Below are 23,862 nucleotides of genomic sequence, written 5' to 3'. Positions count from 1 at the left end.
GCTAAGCTGCGGTCCTCTCCTGCGTGATGGTTTCTAACTTGTATGGCAGACAGTGTCAACCTATATCACGGGCACTGTCCTTTTCACTGTCAGCCCCTGTCTCTTTTCTGTTGCTGTGCCTTCAGGTGTTTGTTGTGGCCAGGGAGCTTGCAGTCCCCTGCTCTCTAGATTCGGCTGTCAGGGCGTACAGCACCCACCCAGCCAAGGACTCTGGCTTCCCTTTTTATCAGCGCTCTGCTCTGTGGTCAGCTATATGCAATTTTAGTTCCCCAGAGCTCTTGACTCTGCTCTTGTCCCTTCCCTCACAACAGATCAACTGCCAACTCCTCTCTCACTGAGCTCCAGCTGGTTCCCGTTTCCATTACAACTCCCCTATTTACTCTCTCAGTTGACTTCTTTCTGACTCACTAACCCCACCTGCTGGCCAGAATTTATAAGGAAGCTCCCCTTTCAGGCCTGGAGCAGGAATTGACATGTACACTGTGTTACCTGGCAAGGGGACCACCCTTGCCTCCAGGCATGACATTACCCCTTAGAGGGAGGCAATGTCACCATGGCAACCAGACTCTGGGGTGCCACAAATGTACCATATATAAAATCATATATAAAACCAAGGCAAGGCAGGAAGGCATGGGACCAAAGAAAACTAGAATTAACAGATTAGTTGATATGAACTAAAGCATACTGAGAGCTAGAAAAGCCAGCAGAAAGCGATAGCAGTAAGACTGTTTGTGATCAATTGGATCCAAACCCACATACATGGGAATATGAGGTTATTTACTGTAAGAGTAGTAAGACTATGCAGCCCATTTTCACAAGTATTTTGTATTAGAATTGAACAAGTTTTAAAAGGGTTCTGGAGTATAATATTACCAGTTATGATGGCCTGATATATGGAGATGGGTGTCATGCACACACTTCTCATCACGTGATGTGGAGCGTGCATGTAAGGGTTAGGCTACTTTCACACATCAGGCTTTCGGCGTCAGGCGCGATCCGGCGTCGTGCCAGAATGCCGGATCCGGCAAATGTTTTGTAAAACCTGATGTGCCGGATCCGGTTTTCTGCCGGATCCGTCTTGTTCTTGACAGACAAAACCGGATCCGGCACTGCAAATAGTAGCTATGCTGCAATAATATGGCTCCATTGCCGATGTGCTTCCTATATGTAATCAATGACGAGGAGATTACCGGCATTTAATTTTTTTACAGTCAATATTCACTTTCCCTTTTCCCTTACCCTCTTTCTAGTATCCTCTGGCTACCGCTTGCTCCACGACGCTACCTCAGGGAATCAATACATGCCAGGATTGCGCTGCTCTGTCACCACTGTTGCTGTGAAAGATGGGGTAAAAAACACCCCCGAGGGAGACTCATGGACCAGCAGGGAGAGGGGAGACTCACGGACCCAGTAGCTGCTGCAATTCCCCCTCGAATTATACTTGAGTCAATAAGTTTTCCCAGTTTTTTTAGGTAAAATTAGGGGGGGTCGGCTTATACTCGGGACGGCTTAGGCTACTTTCACACATCAGGTTTTCGGCGTCAGGCGCGATCCGGCGTCGTGCCGGAACGCCGGATCCGGCAAATGTTTAGTAAAACCGGATGTGACGGATCCGGTTTTCTGCCGGATCCGTCTTGTTCTTGACAGACAAAACCGGATCCGTCTCATCCGGTTCATTCGTTTTTCTATCCGTTTTTCGACGGATTACGCCGGATCCGGTTTTTAAAATTGACCCTTGTGGCCTTCCGAACGGGATTGGCTACTGGAAAACTATATATAGCGTGTTCCTACAGCCCTTCTTTGACAGGTTGTAGAGGAGAAAGTGCAGGTTGTAGAGAAGAGCAAGTTACTGGCGAAGATGGATGTTGTGATTGCAAATATTTTGAAGAATCTGGCGGATTTTACAGCGGAGGCGAATCGTTTGAGGGTGATTGTTCTGGAGAAGGAGAGAGCGAGACAGCAGCGCATCAGGCATCGTAGACGACGTTTGTGGATCCACCCCATCACAGCCAAGAGAATGACGCGTGGGGTCTATTCTACACTCTGCATGGACCTTCGACGAAACCCGGATAAATTTTTTGGATATGTTCGGATGAAAATGGAGAATTTTGATTACTTGGTGGAGCGCATTGCACACCTCATAAGAAAAGCGGACACCTATTGCCGCTTCTCTGTTTCACCCGCAGAGCGTCTGATGGTGACTTTAAGGTAAGCCACATTTATTGGATGTGATCGCATCAGAGCACACTTTCACTGCAATCTTGTTGGTGGTAGTTTGTATCTCCAAGTGTTATAGCTCAGTTTTGGTATGTAATGCTGTGATTTAAAACTAATTTATTGTTTTTTAATTCCCCACAGATTTCTTGCAACTGGAGAATCCCTTTCGTCACTGCATTTCCAGTACAGACTCGGGATTTCCACCATATCTGGAATTGTGAAGTACACATGCCGTGCACTGTGGGACTCCTTAGCTGAAGAGTTTTTACCAGAGCCCACAACCGAGAGGTGGATTGAAATTGCTGACAAGTTTCAACAGATATGTCAGTTTCCCAACTGCTTGGGCGCTGTGGACGGGAAACATATCCGCATTGTAAAGCCAGCTGTATCGGGTTCGGAATATTTCAATTACAAGAAATATTTTTCAATTGTCCTCATGGCCATCGCTGACGCGGAATACAAATTTATTGCGGTTGATATTGGGGCCTATGGCCGCTCCAATGACTCTCAAGTTTTCAAACTGTCTGCCATGGGGCGTAAACTGTATGGAAACACCTTCCAGTTCCCACCACCTAGACCGCTGCCGCAAACATCTGGTCCACCTATGCCATTTGTCTGTGTAGGGGATGAAGCCTTCCAGCTGTCAGAACACCTTTTGAAACCATACTCTAGCAGAGGATTGACAAGACCAAAACGCATTTTTAATTACCGCCTCACAAGAGCAAGAAGAATGGTTGAATGTACCTTTGGTATTCTGACAGCCAAATGGCGGGTCCTATTGACTGCAATCAACCTCAAGACAGAAACTGTTGACGAGGTGATCAAAGCTGCGTGGTCCTGCACAATTTTGTTATCTGCAAGGAACCCATTTCCATTGAGGGCACCTCTGAAGAAACCACCTTGCAAGATTACCATGACATTACCACTAGAAGTTCTGTGACGGTTTCAGTAATGAGGGACAATTTTGCACTATACTTTATGTCACCTCAAGGCAGAGTACACTGGCAGGATGACAGAGTGTGAAAGATTTGTGCCCTTAACCAAAATTGTGTACCTTCTGTACCAACAGTATATACCTTTGCCAACCAAAGTTGGCTATCTTGTCATGGTCTTACTATTTTTAGCTTTAGGCCACAGGTGTGTACCTGGTTGTGTTTTATGCAAAGTATTTCACCTTTTAACAAAAGTTGTGTACATTGTTAGGAAATCACCAACAATAAACACAACTTTTTAGGTGAAATACTTTGCTTCAAACACAACCAGGAACACAACTGTGGCAAAAAGCTAAAATTTACCCACAGTTATATACCTAGTTTTGAATACCATTTTACCTTTTAAATACCCTGTATTTAACCTTTTTGGCCACAGAAAGAAATGACAGACAACCAGTGTAAAATAATTTAACTTTTATTGAAAAATGTTTTTTTTAGTAAACTGTTTTTAAATTTTAATAAACTTTTTTAATAAAGCTTTGAAACCATAAAACTGGTCATTTTTATTAAAATACATACATATTATAAATCTGTGTAGTGTGGGGTGGAAATACTGCTGGAGGGGCTGCGGGACACTTCGACACTGGGAGTGTGGAGAGAGGACTGGGATCGTGGTGGGGAAGGAACAGTTAGAGGTGAAGGTGTGGAGAAAGCTACAGAATGGGTGGACATGTGGGAGGCAGAAGAGGTGGTGGGCGGTGGAGTGGAGGGTTGGGCAGGGACTGTAGGAGCAGATGATGTTGATGGCAAGTTGTATGGGGAAGGAGTTTGGTACGGGGCAGGTTGCTGGAAGTGGGGAGATGTCTGGTACTGGGGAGGTTGCTGGTACTGGGGAGTTTGCAGGTACTGGGGAGGTTGCTGGTACTGGGGAGGTTGCTGGTGCTGGGGAGGTTGCTGGTGCTGGGGAGGTTGCTGGTGCTGGGGAGGTTGCTGGTGCTGGGGAGGTGGATGGTATGTAATAGGAGGGGGAGGATGGAAAGTGGCTGGAGGGGGTGTAGATGTAATAGGAGGGGGAGGATGGAAAGTGGCTGGAGGGGGTGTAGATGTAATAGGAGGGGGAGGATGGAAAGTGGCTGGAGGGGGTGCAGGTGGAGGAACTACTGTGGTGGGAGGAGGAGGTTGGGAGGTAACTTGCTGGAGAGCAGCGTGGCATGAATGCATTACATGCATCTGCTGGGCAGGAGAGAGCGTTTCCATGCGCTCCACAACAGACCTGAAAAAGGTGTGGTTTGGCAAAGATCTTGCTTCTGAATGCATGGTTTGCAGAAGTGTCTTCACCTCCAGAATGCTGGAGTTGATCTGCTGATAGCCTGCGGAGATTTGCTCTGACAAGACTTTTAGACAGTTCTGGAAAGATGCATTCAGATGCAAGAACTCTGGCGCATAAGTCTTTTCCTGACCCCTCTGCCGCTGCCGCCCAGTACCCGCAGGTGTACTAGAGGTGGCAGGGGCAGAAGGGTGGGGTAAAGGGAAAGCGATCTCACCAGCAGCTTCATGTAATGTAGGCGGCCACGATGCGCCTGTGCTGGTGGATGGGACAGATGGGTCGAATGTGTGGGAAGGCTGGGAAGGTGCAGATGTACCGGGGCGGTCGAAGTGTCCCTCGGTGCCGGTCTCCTCAGGGATCGCCTCAGAAGGGTTCAATCGTGCAGGCTCCCGAGTGCTGCTCACCGTGCTGTGGAATAAAGAGAGAAAAAACCAATTAAAATAGTGACATGGTATGGCCCTGGCTGAAAAAAAAAATTTACATCTAAACATTTTTTTGTCACATGTGGTGTGTAATATTTACCTTCTGGTGACCATTGTATCCCGGAGGAACGACAGGGCTTGGGCGTACTTGTACTTGCTCCTGCGTCCTCCAGATCCACTCAGGGCCCACATCTCTTTATTGAACTCCTTCTTGAAACGATCCCTTACAGACCGCCACCGCTTCACAATTCTGTTCCCTGAAACGAGAAAGGAGTGGTTAGTATACAACATCAGTGTTTCCCAAACTCCAGTCCTCATGGTCCCCAGGGGTCATGTTTTCAGGATTTCCATAGTAAATAGAAATCCTGAACACATGATCGGTGGGGACCACGAGGACTGGAGTTCGGGAAACACTGGTTTACATCAAGCAACCGGTACTGTATATACTTACGCTCTTTAATCTGGGCCCGAGCATCGAGGTCCTCCCAGCGGTCCACAAGGAGCGAACAGATTTCCTCCCAGAGTCGTCGGGTAACGATCAGGTCAGCGTGGCGGCGGTCAGCCATATTCCAGAGCGGCTCCCTTTCTCTGACGAGATCGATGAGGTGGTCCACATCGAGTCCTCCATCCTCACCGTCAGAGTCGGGAGCACGCTGTGAAGGCTGTTAAAGAAAAAGACAAAAATAACATAATTAGCCTCCACAAAAGAAATGAAATAAAAAAGCCAAAAAAACAAAGCAAAAATATTTATACTTACACGCTGGTGACCGCCGCGTTGCTGTAGCCGACGACCCTGGGAGGCACTGCGAGGACCTCTTGGCTGAGCACCAGATTGGGAAGACTAGAGAAGAAAACAAAAAATGTTAGGTCTTTGGATGTTGGCATTTGTTTGCTGTGTGTGGTCTGCAGAACATTGATTTCTATGTGTTGTGTGTAGTGTGATGTTGTGTTTCTGCGTTTGATGCCAAAAACTTACCAATTGTGAGCCCACTCCAGGTGTCTGTCCACCCCTTCCTTCTTCTTCTGGGAGCTCCTCTTCATCTTGTGATTCCTGTTTTGAAATAAAAGGCAATGAATAGACATATATTACAGAGATGATGGATTTTGGAAATAAAAACTTACCGTCAAACGCTGACGATGCGAGGGCGGGCTCCCAGAAGATGATGTGCTGTCTTCCTGGTGGCCAGACTCCATGGCTGTGGGTGGTGTTTCAGCTGCTGCCATTGCTGCTGCTGCTGCTGCATCTATTGGGCGGCTGTTGAATAAAGAGAAACAAAGGGCCAATGAATATCTTGATATTCAATAGCCCTAGTTTGGAGGAATGGGGGATTTGATAATTACCGTCTCTCATCTGCTGCTGGCCTCCCCTCCTCAGCATGTTCCATTTGCTGCTCCATTTGGGGTGGTGGTGGTGCTGATGGTGCTGCAGAGGTCTCCTGCCTTCTCCTGCGCTTGGTTGCTTTCTTGGGTGGCATGTTGGGTGTGGCTGAGGGTCCCACTGTCTTGCTTTTATATATGTCTTGTGGGCAGAGCTACTGAGCATGCTCAGACCAAAAAAAACGGATCCGGCCACCGGATCCGGCTGTCGCCGGATCAGGCGCATTGCGGCGCTCGTAGGCTTTCATTGTATGAAAAAGCCGGACACGCCGGATCCGGCGTGTCCGTTTTTTTCGCCGGAGACAAAAAACGTTACAGTAGCTGTTTTTTCCAGACGCCGGATCGTGACACATTGCCGGATCCGGCGAAAACCGGATGAAACGCATGGCCATCCGGCTCGATCCGGCTCTAATGCAAGTCAATGGGGGGGAAACCGGATCCGGCATTGCATTTCGCCGGATCCGGTTTCTGTCAAAAGCGCCGGATCGCGCCTGACGGCGAAAACCTGATGTGTGAAAGAGGCCTTAATTTAAGGGTTAATTTATGTCCTCTCACTTAATCCAGCACTCAATCTCTGTTTTAAGCGATAAAGTGAGCATAAATCACACCCCAACACATTCAGCACACCCAGATCTTTTACACTACTCATTAAACACACGGGTGATAAGTCCCCGAAGTCAATGTTACTGTCAATCTAAAGAGGTCACACAAACATAGAAACTATAAGTTCTTTAGAGCAAACAAGGATCAATTTATTAAAGATTTTAGGCTTTAACATAAAAATATACAGTGCTTACAGTAAATATATAAAGTTAAAAATAAAACGACACACAAATGTGCAAAACAGTTAAGAAATAAAAAGGGAGAAATAATAAATACCTAAATGTTTACTCCAACAGTTAGCGTCTGTTTCCTGAGGGAAGGAGAAATGAATTATGGATCATATCAGCACTTGGACTGCCCTCAAATTTGAGCACTTCTCTCTGTGTAACCCAGCTTTTTATAGTCCGAACCATAGGCTCATATTTCCAGGATGATCTGGGTTGGTCTATTTAAATGATGCTGCCTGTGAATGGACAATAAGCCACATTGTGCCCTTTCAAATATCTGTCTATACAGACAGTAGGAAATATTCCTTCTAGTACAGACCATTTTCTGACCCCCTCTAAGCTCAGAATCCAGGTGCTAAGGTGCCATGATTGACACCTCTAGCAAAAGGCCCTCTGTGCTTCCAATGCTGGTATATGCAGTTTCACCCTTTTGTCAACTAAATGTAGCTCTACTATTACTATGATTTCCCATATTGATTATATACTTCCTTCACAATGGGTTATTGATCTAGGGATTTAATCCAATCGCTATATTGGTGTCGGGAAAGTTTCACGAAGATTAGAAAGATTGTATTCTTATTGTTTTTTTTTTTCACTTATTTTGAATTTACATTGTAGGAAAATAGTTTGAAATATATGAACTTACTATATGTGTAAACTGAGCTTTAATTGGTAGAGACTATATGAAAAATTTAAAAATTAGAAAGTATCTGAAAATTTAGGAATTTGGGAAAATGTGCAATAACCCTCCCATCTTGTCTAAATTCCTAAATGTTCAGCTACCTGAATATATAATATATAAATATATATATATACAGTATATGTGGCGCCCCCAGGAGTATGGTCGCCACAGTGGCATTACCTTCCTCCTAGGAAGTGTGATGTCATGCTTGGAAGCAATAAAGGGTCTCTCTGTCAGGTAAATTCAACACACAGCACAGTTCCCACTCCAGGTCAGCAGTGGGAGCTCTGAACCAAAACTGGGGGAGGAGCTGCTCTCTGGGGGCCAGGAAAGGTAAGTATAGTTAGTTTGTGTGAGGAGGGTGAAGTGTGTGGACGAGAGGAGAAGAGCTGGAGGATTGAGCAGAGTTCAGACTCACTTCTAGCGTAGCGCATGGTCCGGAGTCCGGTCTCCGAGGTTGTGCGGATACTGATGTTCCTGCAGCAAAAACCGGAGGAATAAGAAGCTGTAAATGTTTTGTTCTTACATAAGACTTGGAGGCACAACAGGAATGTGTGAGCCAGAAGAAGGAGGCTACAGCTGTCTGCCATACAAGGGGGTTATAAAAGAGAGCAAGCAAGAGGAACTTCAGTGTAACTCAGTGCTGCATGTACCTCAGATAAGCGCTAGAAAGGACACAACCCATCTGCATAGAGAGATTCCTGAGTTGCTTCCAGGCTGGCCAACTCCTGTTCCATCTGTAATCTGGATCCTGGACTGCCCTTACAAAGCAAAGTAAAGGTAAAGGAAACTGCACCCTGTTGTGTCATTGCCTTCTTCCTGCAACCCCTTCAGCACTGCTACATCTCTGTGCCTAACACTGCACCCTCTTCCTCAACACCTATTACTACTGCCCTGGGACTACAGCTCTACCTGTGGGGAGCTATTACATCTTGCTGCCTTATACCATCTGTCCCAGAGGATCTGCCTGCAGCGTCGGCTTGACCCCTTCATTGCCGAGCACCACAGGTGGCGTCACGTATCATCCACTTATAAACTTTAATCAGCCACGCCTAACCCCTTTTACATGGATGCCCAGGGCCACGAACCGGGTCACCGCTACTTTGACACTTCCCTCTGAGATACCGGCCCTGTACCAAGTACTCCACTGCCCTGGCAGGCGACCCATATATATATACTTTATATATACAGTATATATATATATATATATATATATATATATTATAAATCAAGGCAGAAAAGTCCAGCAAGCGGAAACTTCAGGTGGTATGATAAAATCCAAGAATTTCTATTACAGAAAATTTAAAAAATCCAGAGTTCAGTAACAAGATGCAGACGTAATGCTGAACAGACTACGCGTTTCGGCGGTAACAACTGCCGCCTTCTTCACGGTCTCAAACTGCTTCTGGAATACTCCAACATTCTTAAGTAGAAAAAACATTTCTTAACCTCATAATCAAGAAGTAGTAACAGGTGTGGATAACATCCTTCAATGTTAACTCTATAGCTTCCGGAAAAAGTAGAGAAAAAAAAAAAAGCATCAGTGTGAACAGTACCTGCGCTAACAAAGTTATCTGACCAGGATAAAGAAATAATTAAACACACATTATTACATTAATACAACGGTGTTATATAATAAAAACATTATGACTGAGATATAATAGCACTACTTAGAAAAACATGATATCAGAAATTATTTATAATGTATTGCTAGATCCATTCTATTATTGAATCCATGCGGTAACCTTTTATCTAAAAGAAACATCCATTTGCTTTCTCTTGCAAGAATTTTTTTGTGATAATTTCCCCCCCTTTTCTGTTTTTTTAACCTGTTCAATGCCTATAAAAGAAAAACCCTTGACATCACCCCCATGTATTTGTGAAAAATGTCGGGAAACTACAGAGGCTCCTGCTGGAGGCAAATTAACTGCATCAGAAAGATGTTTTCTGATCCTTTTTTTAAAGTATTCATAGTGCAACCTACATACTGTTTATTGCAAATTTCACAATTAAATAGATAACATTGGCGGTATTACAATTAATATATGAAAGAATATCAAAAGTCTTATTATTGTGCATAGACATAAATGTTTTAGATTTTTTGGCATGCTTGCAACATTTGCACACATTAGCTCCACACCCATAGAAACCTTTGGTTTTTAACCAGTTGGTGTCCTGTGAGGTAAGAGACAAGGGATCCCTAAAAAGGCTAGAAGATAAAAGTGAACTTAGAGTGGGGGCACGTTTAGCAACAAACAAAATAGATTCACTATCTACCAGTGTTTTTAAGATTTTATCTTGACACAGAATGGGCAGATATTTCTTAATGATCGCAACAATATTATGATACTGGGGACTAAAAGATGTAGTAAAAGTAACTTTATTTGAACCATTACCAATATTATTGCATTTTGTCTTTTTATTTTTAGAGTACAGCAAATAGGCTCTATCCATATTATCTACCAGTTTTTTTGCTCTTTCCAAATAATAACTAGGATAACCTCGTTCACTTAATCTGGTGCAGGCTAAGTCCGCTTCTTTTTTATAGATGTCTGCATCTTGTTACTGAACTCTGGACTTTTTAAATTTTCTGTAGTAAAAATTCTTGTATTGTATTATACCACCTGAAGTTTCCACTTGCTGGACTTTTCTGCCTTGATTTCTACATTGTTGGACTTGTTCCCAGTCTTGGTCCGTGCAACACAGAAGAAACAGGTATTTACCATCCAGAGCTCGGAGGTTAGCTGGTCTATGTGTTGTTTTGTTAATCATTCTGGGAATTTATTGAACCGCTCTTTATACCCCCAGCATACTGTTGCGATTCTTATCATGCAAAGACAGTACTTGATATTTTAACAATTTTATTGGTTATATGTCAACGGTGTGACAGCATTGGATATAATATTCACTATGGATAATCAACAGACTTGCCTAAATAAATTGGCAGCTATTTTTTCAGAGGACAATCTGGAAAGTCCCTGTTTAAATTATCCTGATTCCCAAATGGTGAAGCTGGAGCAATTGCTTACCAAAGAACAAAGATTATGGTGGGATTATAATTCATTAAATGGCTACTTCGAAAGAGCCATGATTCCTAGAGGCTTGAGATTAAAAAAAATACTCCACTACTGAATATGGAAATGCCTTTCAGAAGAAATGGGATAACATCTTAAGTGATTGTTCCCTGAGTCTGATTAAACTTATTGTGGAGGAAGAAAATATAGAGTTGTCCAAACTGAATGAGGACATAGAAAAATTAAAAAATGCAATCAAGGAATCGCAATCTTCAGAGGACTTTTCTAAGTTTCAAGAATGTGTTCAGTAGAACTTGAAAAAGAAAGAAAATGATATTATTGCGATCAAAAAAAGGAAATTCCAACGGGATCTGGATGATTATAAAAATGATAAAGTGTATAATTGGACTAGTAATCCTTCTTCTATTTTAGGAAAACGGAAACCATGGTTTAAAAAATCTAAAGTTTCTTTTAGAAATAATCTGGACATTTTGGATGCCACCTTTGGAGAAACACCGAGTGACTCCACAGATACATCTACCACCTCTACCAACACGTTGTCTTCTTGGAAATGTAATAAAAAAGGCTCCTCCAATAAAAAAACACGCATAAAGAAAAAACAGTGTAAAAAAATGGGCAAGAAAACGCAAAAGAGGAGGAAGAAAACATAAATCCAAGAGGTTTTCATATGAGAATCAGAAATTACAAAAAACGTTAAATATTCCGGTGTTTAACTTATCCAGTTATATTCTGTCTGAGTCTCAAATTGCTCTCCTCTCCAAAGGTCTGGGGTTTTCTCTTGCTAATAAATGTAATCTTTATGATACTATTTTTGATGTGAATCGTTTTGCACGTAATTTAACTCAAAGTGCGTTTTGATACTGCAATGGTTCAAGAACATGATGATTTTCCTGCTGCAAGCGGTTTACGCAGTTCACATAATAGGGTTTTCATGACTTCTTTTAAAGAACAAATGTCTTTGAATAACCTTAGACAATTGGAGAGTGAAACTAGTGTGTCTGACTATGTTAATCTTAATGACACTTTTGACATGTGTTTTTCTTTTTATTACCCTGTGAAATCGAGACCAGCTGCACTGGATTTTTTTCAGGAGGCTATAGAGAATGATTTAATAAATCTTAGTAAAAATCTAGAAAAAAGTAGTCATGGTTTTAATCTTAGCCTCTCTGAACAGAAATCCATTGCTGAGCTTCAAGACAACTCTGACCTCCTTGTTCTGCAAGCAGATAAAGGAGGCGCTGTTGTGATTATGGATGCTGGTCTTTACAAGAAAATTAACCTGCAGGATTTGGAGGACATGAGTACTTACATTGAATTCAGACAGGATCCTACATTAGACTTTAATAAAAAATTGAATTTCTTGTTACATGAAGGGCTAGGAACGAGTGCCATTACAAACAAAATTATGAAGTATCTGTATGTAGAGAATCCCATTATTCCAGTTTATCACTCACTTCCTAAGGTTCATAAGGAAATTTTTCCTCCACCTATGAGACCTATAGTCTCTGGTATAGGTTCCTTTAGTGAAAGGCTTGGAGAATGGGTGGATCATTTTTTGAAACCTCTAGTCCCATTGACACCCAGTTTTCTTGGGGATTCCAGGGATGTTGTTGGAGTCTTGGAGAGAATACAGTGGCAGAAGAATTATGTTTGGTTGTTATGTGATGTTGTGGGACTTTATCCCTCTATTCCACATCATATAGCTCTGAGATGCATTAGGTACTATTTACATCGATACAACTCATATGACATAAACATCCAAAATTTTATTATTTCTGCAATAGAGTTTCTCCATGAACACAACTATTTTTCATTTAATAATAGATTTTTCTTACAAACACAGGGCGTTATCATGGGAGCACGTTTTTCCCCGTCCCTTGCAAATATAGTTATGGCTACATGGGAGGAAAATTTCATTTTTTGTGATGACAACCCTTATAAAGATGGTATTGTTTGGCTAGGAAGATATATTGATGGTTTGGTGTTTATTTGGGATAAAAATTTTCTAGGAGATACTTTTATTAGTGATTTTTTCAACTATCTAGATACCAATGATTATAATCTTAAATTTACCAGCTCAGTACTTAATTTTTCGGCCAATTTTCTGGACTTGACTCTAACAGGTGACTTGATAACACATCAGATTAATATTTCACCATACCGAAAAAATACGTATTGTAACAGTATTCTAACGGCTAATTCCAATCATCCCAAACATACTATTAAAAACATTCCTCTTGGTGAACTGATTCGGCTAAAAAGAAATAGCACACAAGAATCCATCTATAAAAAAGAAGCGGACTTAGCCTGCACCAAATTAAGTGAACGAGGTTATCCCAGTTATTATTTGGAAAGAGCAAAAAAACTGGTAGATAATATGGATAGAGCCTATTTGCTGTACTCTAAAAATAAAAAGACAAAATGCAATAATATTGGTAATGGTTCAAATAAAGTTACTTTTACTACATCTTTTAGTCCCCAGTATCATAATATTGTTGCGATCATTAAGAAATATCTGCCCATTCTGTGTCAAGATAAAATCTTAAAAACACTGGTAGATAGTGAATCTATTTTGTTTGTTGCTAAACGTGCCCCCACTCTAAGTTCACCTTTATCTTCTAGCCTTTTCAGGGATCCCTTGTCTCTTAACTCACAGGACACCAACTGGTTAAAAACCAAAGGTTTCTATGGGTGTGGAGCTAATGTGTGCAAATGTTGCAAGCATGCCAAAAAATCTAAAACATTTATGTCTATGCACAATAATAAGACTTTTGATATTCTTTCATATATTAATTGCAATACCGCCAATGTTATCTATTTATTTAGTTGTGAAATCTGCAACAAACAGGGGCAGCACGGTGGTTCAGTGGTTAGCGCTGCAGCCTTGCAGCGCTGGAGTCCTGGGTTCGAATCCCACCAAGGACAACATCTGCAAGGAGTTTGTATGTTCTCCCCGTGTTTGCGTGGGTTTCCTCCGGGCACTCCGGTTTCCTCCCACACTCCAAAGACATACTGATAGGGAATTTAGATTGTGAGCCCCATCAGGGACAGTGATGATAATATGTTCAAACTGTAAAGCGCTGCGGAATATGTTAGCGCTATATAAAAAAAAAAAATATTAAGAACAAACAGTATGTAGGTTGCACTATGAATACTTTAAAAAAAAGGATCAGAAAACATCTTTCTGATGCAGTTAATTTGCCACCAGCAGGAGCCTCTGTAGTTTCCCAACATTTTTCACAAATACATGGGGGTGATGTCAAGGGTTTTTCTTTTATAGGCATTGAACAGGTTAAAAAAACAGAAAAGGGGGGGAAATTATCACAAAAAAATTCTTGCAAGAGAAAGCAAATGGATGTTTCTTTTAGATACAAGGTTATCGCATGGATTCAATAATAGAATGGATCTAGCAATACATTATAAATAATTTCTGATATCATGTTTTCTAAGTAGTGCTATTATATCTCAGTCATAATGTTTTCATTATATAACACCGTTGTATTAATGTAATAATATGTGAGTTTAATTATTTCTTTATCCTGGTCAGATAACTTTGTTAGCGCAGGTACTGTTCACACTGATGCTTTTTTTTTTTTCTCTACTTGTTTCCGGATGCTATAGAGTTAACATTGAAGGATGTTATCCACACCTGTTACTACTTCTTGATTATGAGGTTAAGAAATGTTTTTTCTACTTAAGAATGTTGGAGTATTCCAGAAGCAGTTTGAGACCGTGAAGAAGGCGGCAGTTGTTACCGCCGAAACGCGTAGTCTGTTCAGCATTATGTCTGCATCTTGCTACTGAACTCTGGATTTCTTAAATTATCTGCAATAAAAATTCTTGGATTTTATCATACCACCTGAAGTTTCCGCTTGCTGGACTTTTCTGCCTTGATTTCTACCTTGTTGGACTTGTTCCCAGTCTTGGTCCATGCAACACAGAGGAAACGGGTATTTACCATCCAGAGCTCAGAGGTTAGCTGGTCTATGTGTTGTTTTGCGATATATATATGTATATATATATATATATATATATATATATATATATATATATATATGACCTGTAGAAGCGCTATGTAGCACGAAACGATCGTCGTCTATTTGCTGCTCCATTGTTTTATCTGCCTGCTGTTGGTGTGATGATACCACAATAAAGGATTATTTTGCACGGGACGGTTTGTGCCTATCCGCTTTCTTCTTGATGGACTTACAGGATCTTTTTTATTAACCTAAACAACAGTGTACAACGCAAAGTAAATCAAACGTCAGTGAAATCAAACTGTCCACTTAGGAAGCAACACTGATTGACAATCAATTTCACATACTGTTGTGAAAATCGAATGGACAACAGATGGAAATAATTAGCAATTATCAAGACACACTCAATAAAGGAGTGGTTCTGCAGGTGGGGACCACAGACCACATCTCAGTACCAATACTTTCTGGCTGATGTTTTGGTCACTTTTGAATGTTGGTTGTGCTTTCACAATCATGGTAGCATGAGACGGACTCTACAACCCACACAAATGGCTCAGGTAGTGCACCTCATTCAGGATGGCACATCAATGCGAGCTGTGGCAAGAAGGTTTGCTGTGTCTGTCAGCGTAGTGTACAGAGGCTGGAGGTGCTACCAGGAGACAGGCCAGTACACCAGGAGATGTGGAGGGGGCCATAGGAGGGCAACAACCCAGCAGCAGGACTGCTACCTCAGCCTTTGTGCAAGGAGGAACAGGAGGAGCACTGCCAGAGCCCTGCAAAATTACCTCCAACAAACCACAAATGTGCATGTGTCGGCACAAACTGTTAGAAACCGACTCCATGACGATGGTCTGAGTGCCCCACGTCCACAGGTGGGGGTTGTACTCACAGCCCCACACTGTGCAGGACTATTGGCATTTGCCACAGAACACTAGGATTGGCAAATTCGCCACTGGCGCCTTGTGCTCTTCACAGATGAAAGCAGGTTCACACTGAGCACATGTGATAGACGTGACAGAGTCTGGAGATGCAATGGAGAGAAATCTGCGGGCTGCCACATCCTTCATCATGACTGGTTTGGCAGTGGGTGAGTAATGGTTTGGGATGGCATTTCTTTGGAGGGCTGTACAGCCCTCCATGTGCTCTCCAGAGGTAGCCTGACTGCCATTAGGTACCGAGATGAGATTCTCAGACCCTTTGTGAGACCATATGCTGGTGCAGTTGGCCCTGGGTTCCTCCCAATGCAGGACAATGCCAGATCTCATGTGGCTGGAATGTGTCAGCAGTTCCTGCAAGATGAAGGCATTGAAGCTATGGACTGGCCTGCCCATAGCCCGCCTGTTCCCCAGACCTGAATCCGATTGAACACATCTGGGACATCATGTCTCGCTCCATACACCAACGTCATGTTGCACCACAGACTGTCCAGGAGTTGGCGGATGCTTTAGTCCAGGTCTGGGAGGAAATCCCTCAGGAGACCATCCGCCGCCTCATCAGGAGCATGTCCAGGCATTGTAGGGAGATCATACAGGCACTTGGAGGCCACACACAATACTGAGCATCATTTTGACTTGTTTTAAGGACATAACATTCCACGTTAATTTTGTGTGTGACTCCAAATCCAGGCCTCCACTGCTTAATAAATTTGATGTTCATTGATGATTTTTGTGTTATTTTGTTGTCAGCACATTCAACTTAGTACAGAACAAAGTATTCATTGAGAATATTTCATTCATTCATATCTAGGATGTGTTATTTGAGTGTTCCCTTTATTTTTTTGAGCAGTGTGTGTATGTGTGTATGTGTATATACAGTGTATATATATATATATATATATATATATATATATATTCCATTGGTACCACCTTTGTTTTTGTATTTAGCACAGAGAGTCTCTGAAATATTGTATATTTTGTTATTCAATGTTCCTCATCTTTCTACAACCAAATGCAATTTCATTACTGTTTGACCCCCTCACCCGTTTACCCACTTCAATTCAAATAAGTAATTGTATGTTCTTCATATCTCCACTTATCCGTAAACCCCCTTCTATAAGATTTCTTCTGATGCCACATTTCTGCTCCTCTTTTATCATTTCTCCAAGCCTTTTCATCAACACATTTTTCTATTAAAGTGCTACCTCTAAGCCATTGTCCGTGTCGTTTCTGAAGAATCTATTCTTCACAAAATAATTTCTTCCTTTAAGAAAGATAAATATGAGTAGCCGGCGACAATGCACTCTGCTGCCCTTTTATCATTCTTTAGTAATGTACTATAAATTTTGTACTAACGCTGTTTTGCTGTTTTTGAGGCAATTTTCTTTTTCCAAATGTAGAAATTGTTTTCAAAGGTAGAAGATCCTGCACCAATGTCCCTAGAAATAACTTATTAGAATTAATATAGATTTGACCTTATTTATTGGGGAGGAAATTTATTACGACTGATATTTTATAAACCAGTCTGAATATGAAGCTGGTAAATCCAGCAACTGCGGTTGCTGGCTTTTCCAAATATTTTTCATGGGTTACTCAGGAGACCAGCTAGAAGTCTCCGTGCACCGCACCCTTATTCCAGGAATCTCTCGACCAGGTGAGCTGGTGTTTGCTCCATTGTGCTTTTTTTACGTGAAAATGAAGCTACCTGGAGTAATATGCGCCAAATTTAATAGGGTGTACACCTTTCTATAAATTCCACACACGTCTGACTGCTCACCAGAAACCAACTAGAATATATAAAAATGGGGTCACCAGCCATCAGAGCAGAAATGGATCGTAGATCACACAGGATTAGTTTCAACACTTAGTACATACGAGGAAGATTTGACCTGTTCTCCATCCTCTTCCACCTTTTCCTCCTCTTTTTACCGATGGACCAGAATGAACACTCCAATTCGCACTAAGTTAAGGGAATTTATTTAACAATTAATCAGACTGAAAACAGACCCAATCTAAATGTTTCGAATTTTGCCTTCATAAGCTACATCTGACAAAGTGGAAACGCAAAATGCGTAGATAGGTGCTGTTTTAATTTCTCCTCTGTCTGTTGGTGCACCTCTTTTTTTTTTTTTCAGTTGCATTCATGGTGTTTATGGTGCCCAGAGCCAGAATTACCAGTATTGGTAGCATCAGTCAGACTAAAGAGTGTAACTGGAACCTGTTTCATGTCTGTGGAAGCCCCACCACTCATAGTGCAAGTCTCTTATTCCTCATCTCATTTTTCCAAACCCCAGCATCCACTCAGAAACAGAGCTAGGTATATGACCAAATCAATAAGGTTGTTAATCTCTGAAAGCTGCAATTCAGTGGCACCATCCCTGTGGCTCACCAATTCTGGAGTGACACGATAGTGGGGTGGTGATGGTATGCCATAAGAGTAAGGGGCCTATTAAAGGTTATCTCTGCTGCCAGATTTTTTTTTTTCTATGAAGCCCAACATGTATGAGAGTTTCAATCCAGAAGTATTGCAGTACATTATACAAGCGATCATTTGTTCAAGTCCCCTAGAGGTGCTAAAGTTTTCAAAAAATGTAAAACAAAACATCATTTTCTATATATATATATATATATATAATGTAATATATCCTTAGGATAGGTCATCAATGTTGGATCAGTGGGGTGCGATACCCGACACACTGCCGATCAGCTGTTCCCGGTGTTGTCAGTGACCAGAACTGTTCAGTTATGGAGCTACACAGCTCCATTGACTGTATACTGGCTATGGCCAGGAACTGCACATCCGCCCTATATTCAAATCCATAACTTTACAAGTTTAGCTTCACCTTAATCATACTGACCAAAAGAATCCTATTGCCAGTTCAATTTTACAACGCACTGAACTTCATAAAAAACAGGTCACCCAAATCAAAGCAGAATTGTATTTTTTTCAACAATTTACCCCACTTGAGCTGAAAAAAATAAATGGCCATGGTAATTGAGTCATTCAGTAATATAACTTGTCCTGTAATAGCAAGCCCTTGAATGAAAAATAAAAAAGCTATAACTCTTGGAAGAAGATGAGAGAAAAATGAAAAATTGGCCACAGCCGGAAGGGGGACGGCAAAAGAGCCAAACTTAAAATTAGATAAAAACTATTCCCATATCTCCAAAGATAAAAACTCTATTTGCTGTAATAATTGTTTTTCCTTTATTTTTTTGTTGTTTCTTTTATTACGACTTTCAAAATGCAAATATATTATGCCTTCAATCCATAAAGAAAAATTAACTTCTCTGTGGTCTTATGATTGAATGCCTTGAAACTGCACATATTTCGTGTAAATGAACCCTGGACCTGTTTTCATTACAGAGTTCATATGGCTTCAATGGTTAATTACATATGTATGTACAGGTCATTTAACAATTATTAGGTAATTTTGCAGCAGATTGCAGTTTCACTAGTTTATGTGAATGTAATCAATTTTTGAGAAAGCAAAATGGTTCAATTGCATCGGACTACTGTTGGTTGTTTTTTTCCTTTTAAAGTTTGAACTCGCACCTTTCGGCTATTTTTGCCAACTTGCAATAAACTACAGTATGAGAATGTATCATGGAGGTAAATAGATATACAGTAATGAGAAACTTTATGGAAAAATATCAGATAATTGCACATTTCTAATAAAAATAATAATAATAATAATAATCTTTATTTTTATATAGCGCTAACATATTCCGCAGCGCTTTACAGTTTGCACACATTTCATCACTGTCCCCGATGGGGCTCACAATCTAAATTCCCTATCAGTATGTCTTTGGAGTGTGGGAGGAAACCGGAGTGCCCGGAGGAAACCCACGCAAACACGGGGAGAACATACAAACTCCTTGCAGATGTTGTCCTTGGTGGGGTTCGAACCCAGGACCCCAGCGCTGCAAGGCTGCAGCGCTAACCACTGAGCCACCGTGCTGCCCGGTTGATTAAAAAATTAATCAACCAACAGCGCTAGCGCTACAGACTACTCAGCAGCAAAATATTAGGATAATACCACCAAATTGATCCAAATAAATAATATATATACAAATTTAATATTTGCGCTCAGAGTTAGATCTGTATAAATAGTGAACTCCACCCAGGGAAGATAAAATAGGAGTTCAAAGCAAGGCAAGGAAGCGTTAGGGATCAAGAACCGCCCCCTTGACTCATTCACAAAAATTATTATTAAAATGTACGCCGATTTATATGCATACACAGTACATCAAAAATCACTGGTAGGGTAAATAGAAAAATCTGTCCAAGGGATAATGAGAAATTACCTTAAGATCAGCAGCTTTATAGTGTAGTGCTTCCCGGCACAAGTCCTATAGAGGAGGAGTTACATTGAAGAAATAGCGACGTCTCATATATGTTCCAAAGATGTGATCGCCAGTTGCAAAAAGGAGAGTTGATGCTTCGGGTAATGGACGCTGTCCCGGCCGGAGACAGACGTCCTGTCTGCAGTGCGCCCGCCCTGGCTTGTGAGCCGTAGCGTCGCATGCAGGCTGTAGCCGGCAAGGTACACAGGACCTTGCGTGACGTCACGGTCACGTGATTACTCACGTGACAGGCTATGGAGAGCGGAGAAGCTCAAAAAACATCCAACGCGTTTCTGAATCAACGGATTCCTTCTTCAGGGATACTCCATAGCAAATGGGCGGCATTCTTATACCCTCCAGCAACTGAAGTTCCAATTTAAACATTAAAAGCAAAAAGCTCAATTTCGCTATTTAAGCCATTGGGTATCAGTGTATCCATCGCAAAAATCCATTTACTCTCCTCTTTTGACATCTGATGGATAAAATTCCCTCTCCTCCAGCACTTTTTAACCACTTTAATGCCTGTTACTGTTATACCTTTCATGGAACCTCCATGATGGATTAGAAAATGATTTGAAAGAGGGTGGCCACTAAATTTATTCCTAATGTTGCGCAAATGTTTTGCTATTCTTATATATAGTGGACGTATGGTACGACCGATATATAGCTTTCCACAGGGGCAGGTAATCCCGTAAATAACCCCCTTGGTCTCACAAGTAATAAAGTCCTTAATTTTAACCTCCAAGGATTTATTTACAATAGAAAATTGTTTTTTGGACCCTAATTTCCTACAAGGTCCACATCTTCTACATGGAAAAAACCCATTTGGTGGTGTTGTGAATGAACATGGTTCGCCAACATGGGTTTAGGAATAGAGGGGGCTATTGCATTTCCAAGATTATTTGCCTTCCTGAAAATAAATTTGGGATGAGTTGGTAACATTTCACCAATCACTTTGTCGTTCTTCAATATATTCCAATGCTTATTCACGATCTTTATAAGAATTTTGGTGTTGGCATTATACTGATCCCTAACGCTTCCTTGCCTTGCTTTGAACTCCTATTTTATCTTCCCTGGGTGGAGTTCACTATTTATACAGCTCTAACTCTGAGCGTAAATATTAAATTTGTATATATATTATTTAATTGCACATTTCTATTTAGTTTCCTCGACTGAGTAAGTATCAAACAGCAGGAACTCTTGGATGCACTGTCTATCACTGCCGATATAATGTACATGATCTGTCATTATAAATTCTTTATTGGAGACTGTAAGAAGCACATTGTGCACTTAGTAAGCATCACCATTGATAATAACATTTACTAATTTTCTTTTTCTTACTATGCTAGATTTAGGAAATGTTTTTATGTTACTCTTCACTTTAGAAGCTCTGAAAATTGCCAGAACTATAATAAAAATGATTGGAGATATTTGCACATGTGTGGTCAATAGAGTGGGTGAAAACCCAGTTACAGGATTTAGTCCAGCAGCTGGTTCAGCAATCTATGGCCATCTTAGAAGAGTTGCGAGAACCCCTTTTTACTTGCCAGCATTCACAGCATTAGTGGATCTGATGTGCCGTCACATGTGCATCATGTCGCATTGATGTCATCATGCTATGCCGTGTAAACTAATGAAAAGGAGATCCTTGGAGGTGGTTCTTTTGGCTCTCATCCAATGGTCAGATTATTGAACTGGATGTTGGATTGGGTCCTTTGAAGTGATTTACACCAACTCTGCTGGCCACACTGTCTTTGACAGAAACTTCCCATTCTTGAGATGGCGATATGGGACCCACATTTTTTTGTACACTTATGGAAAATCTTTTTATCAGTACTTGCTGACTGCTGTTACATGTTTTACTGCAGGATATTTTTGCACAATTGTCATTCTGTGCTCTCTGTTTGTGATTGAGCCAGTGGGTGGTGTGAACATTGTCCTACCGACTTGTTCATATGTGTGCATGTCACATGTGTTTTTAATCCAGTTTTTTTCCGTGCCTATGCATGATTTGAGAGACCCCACCCCTCTCTTGTGTGACATGCACATAAAGAGCTGGCTTACACCACGTGCCCATACCAGGAAGCGCCTGTCTTCAGTCTTCATCATGTTCATTTAGACACTGTTCACATGTTCAGGTTTTAAATACATTAGATAGGGACTGCTTCAATAGGGGTTACCTTTATGTGGTGGAGCAGCTTGGTATACATTTTTTTTTGCAAAAAAAGTATCAACTAAATACCCTGTATTTGCTATCATCTTTTTATCAGCACTTGCTGACTACTGTTACATGTTTTGCTGCAGGATATTTTTGCACAATTGTCATTCTGTGCTCTCTGTTTGTGAATGAGTCAGTGGGTGGTGTGAACATTGTCCTACCGACTTGTTCATATGTGTGCATGTCACATGTGTTTTTAATCCAGTTTTTTTCCGTGCCTATGCATGATTTGAGAGACCCCACCCCTCTCTTGTGTGACATGCACATAAAGAGCTGGCTTACACCACGTGCCCATACCAGGAAGTGCCTGTCTTCATCCTGTTCATTTAGACACTGTCCACATGTTCAGGTTTTAATTACATTAGATAGGGACTGCTTCAATAGAGGTTACCTTGACGCGGTGGAGCAGCTTGGTATACATTTTTTTTTGCAAAAAAAGTATCAACTAAATACCCTGTATTTGCTATCATCTTTTTATCAGCACTTGCTGACTACTGTTACATGTTTTGCTGCAGGATATTTTTGCACAATTGTCATTCTGTGCTCTCTGTTTGTGATTGAGTCAGTGGGTGGTGTGAACATTGTCCTACCGACTTGTTCATATGTGTGCATGTCACATGTGTTTTTAATCCACTTATGGAAAATTATGTGGGTGCTTTAAAGGATAGAAATAAACCTTTAACACCTCTTGGATGTCTTGGTAGAAGTTGTAGCTTTGTTTTTCAAGTATTTTTCTGATTGTAAATCCCAAAATATTATAGATGATTCCATTAATTGCTAATTCTGTAGGCAAGCACATATACTATATTGTATATATTACATAACTTTTATTCACTTGCACAGGTAACAAGTAAGTTTATGCTTAAAGGGAGTCTGTCAACACAGAAGGACTACTCAAACCAAGTATATGCTCCCCCTTACCCTTAGCATGGACAAACCTTTAAGAGCACCTTTTGCCTTCAGCAGTTGATGATGCATCGTTTCCCTCTGATTACGTTGCAGAAAGCCAATGAAAGATGATATTCACAGGCACCCATTCCATTTAAATGCCAATCATAACTTGAGGATCCAAGAAAAGCACTTCTGAGCATTGCGCTGCTTTAGTGATAAGAATTCTTCAGAAATCCATATAAATCTTTCAAGTTCTTTATTATATGTACTACAGTTTCTGTAGTACATATAATAAAGAACTTGAAAGATTTATATGGATTTCTGAAGAATTCTTATCACTAAAGCAGCGCGGATGCTCAGAAGTGCTTTTCTTGGATCCTCAACTTATGATACCTAGTGGACGCTGTCCACCTGCACGAGCTCTGCAGCAGCTTTATGACTGCAACAAACATTGAGAGTGGTTGTGTCTGAACACAACCCATAAAGGGTGAGTACTCCAGAGTACATTTATATTTTAATTGATTTATACCAGGTGAAGCCCTATGTCTGTGCCCCCGCCCTTGTTTTCTCTTATTTAAATGCCAATGTCAGAGAATGAGAGTGGCATTTAAATGTTTAACAGCCACAGACAGCACTCAGCTCCAGCATCATCTGTTAGCCATCTTGTTAATT

At 41.2% G+C, this 23,862-nt stretch overlaps 1 protein-coding gene across 1 annotated transcript; it reads right to left on the bottom strand.

Moving 5' to 3' along the window:
- Positions 1 to 3,731: 3,731 nt before the first annotated feature.
- LOC141098107 (uncharacterized) lies at positions 3,732 to 23,277 on the bottom strand. The gene is made up of 3 exons (XM_073585676.1): positions 23,238 to 23,277; positions 4,999 to 5,155; positions 3,732 to 4,884 (listed from the first exon to the last, which is right to left on the bottom strand). Exons 1-3 carry the CDS (start codon positions 23,275 to 23,277, stop codon positions 3,732 to 3,734), a joined length of 1,350 nt encoding a protein of 449 aa, XP_073441777.1.
- Between the last annotated feature and the right edge of the window lie 585 nt (positions 23,278 to 23,862).

The sequence above is a fragment of the Dendrobates tinctorius genome, unplaced genomic scaffold (assembly GCF_039654945.1).
Source record: "Dendrobates tinctorius isolate UK_male_01 unplaced genomic scaffold, ASM3965494v1 ptg000086l, whole genome shotgun sequence".
Classification (NCBI taxonomy): Eukaryota; Metazoa; Chordata; class Amphibia; order Anura; family Dendrobatidae; genus Dendrobates; species Dendrobates tinctorius.
The sequence above is the reverse complement of the archived record's forward strand: the minus strand, read 5'-3'. Positions and strand labels throughout refer to the sequence as shown.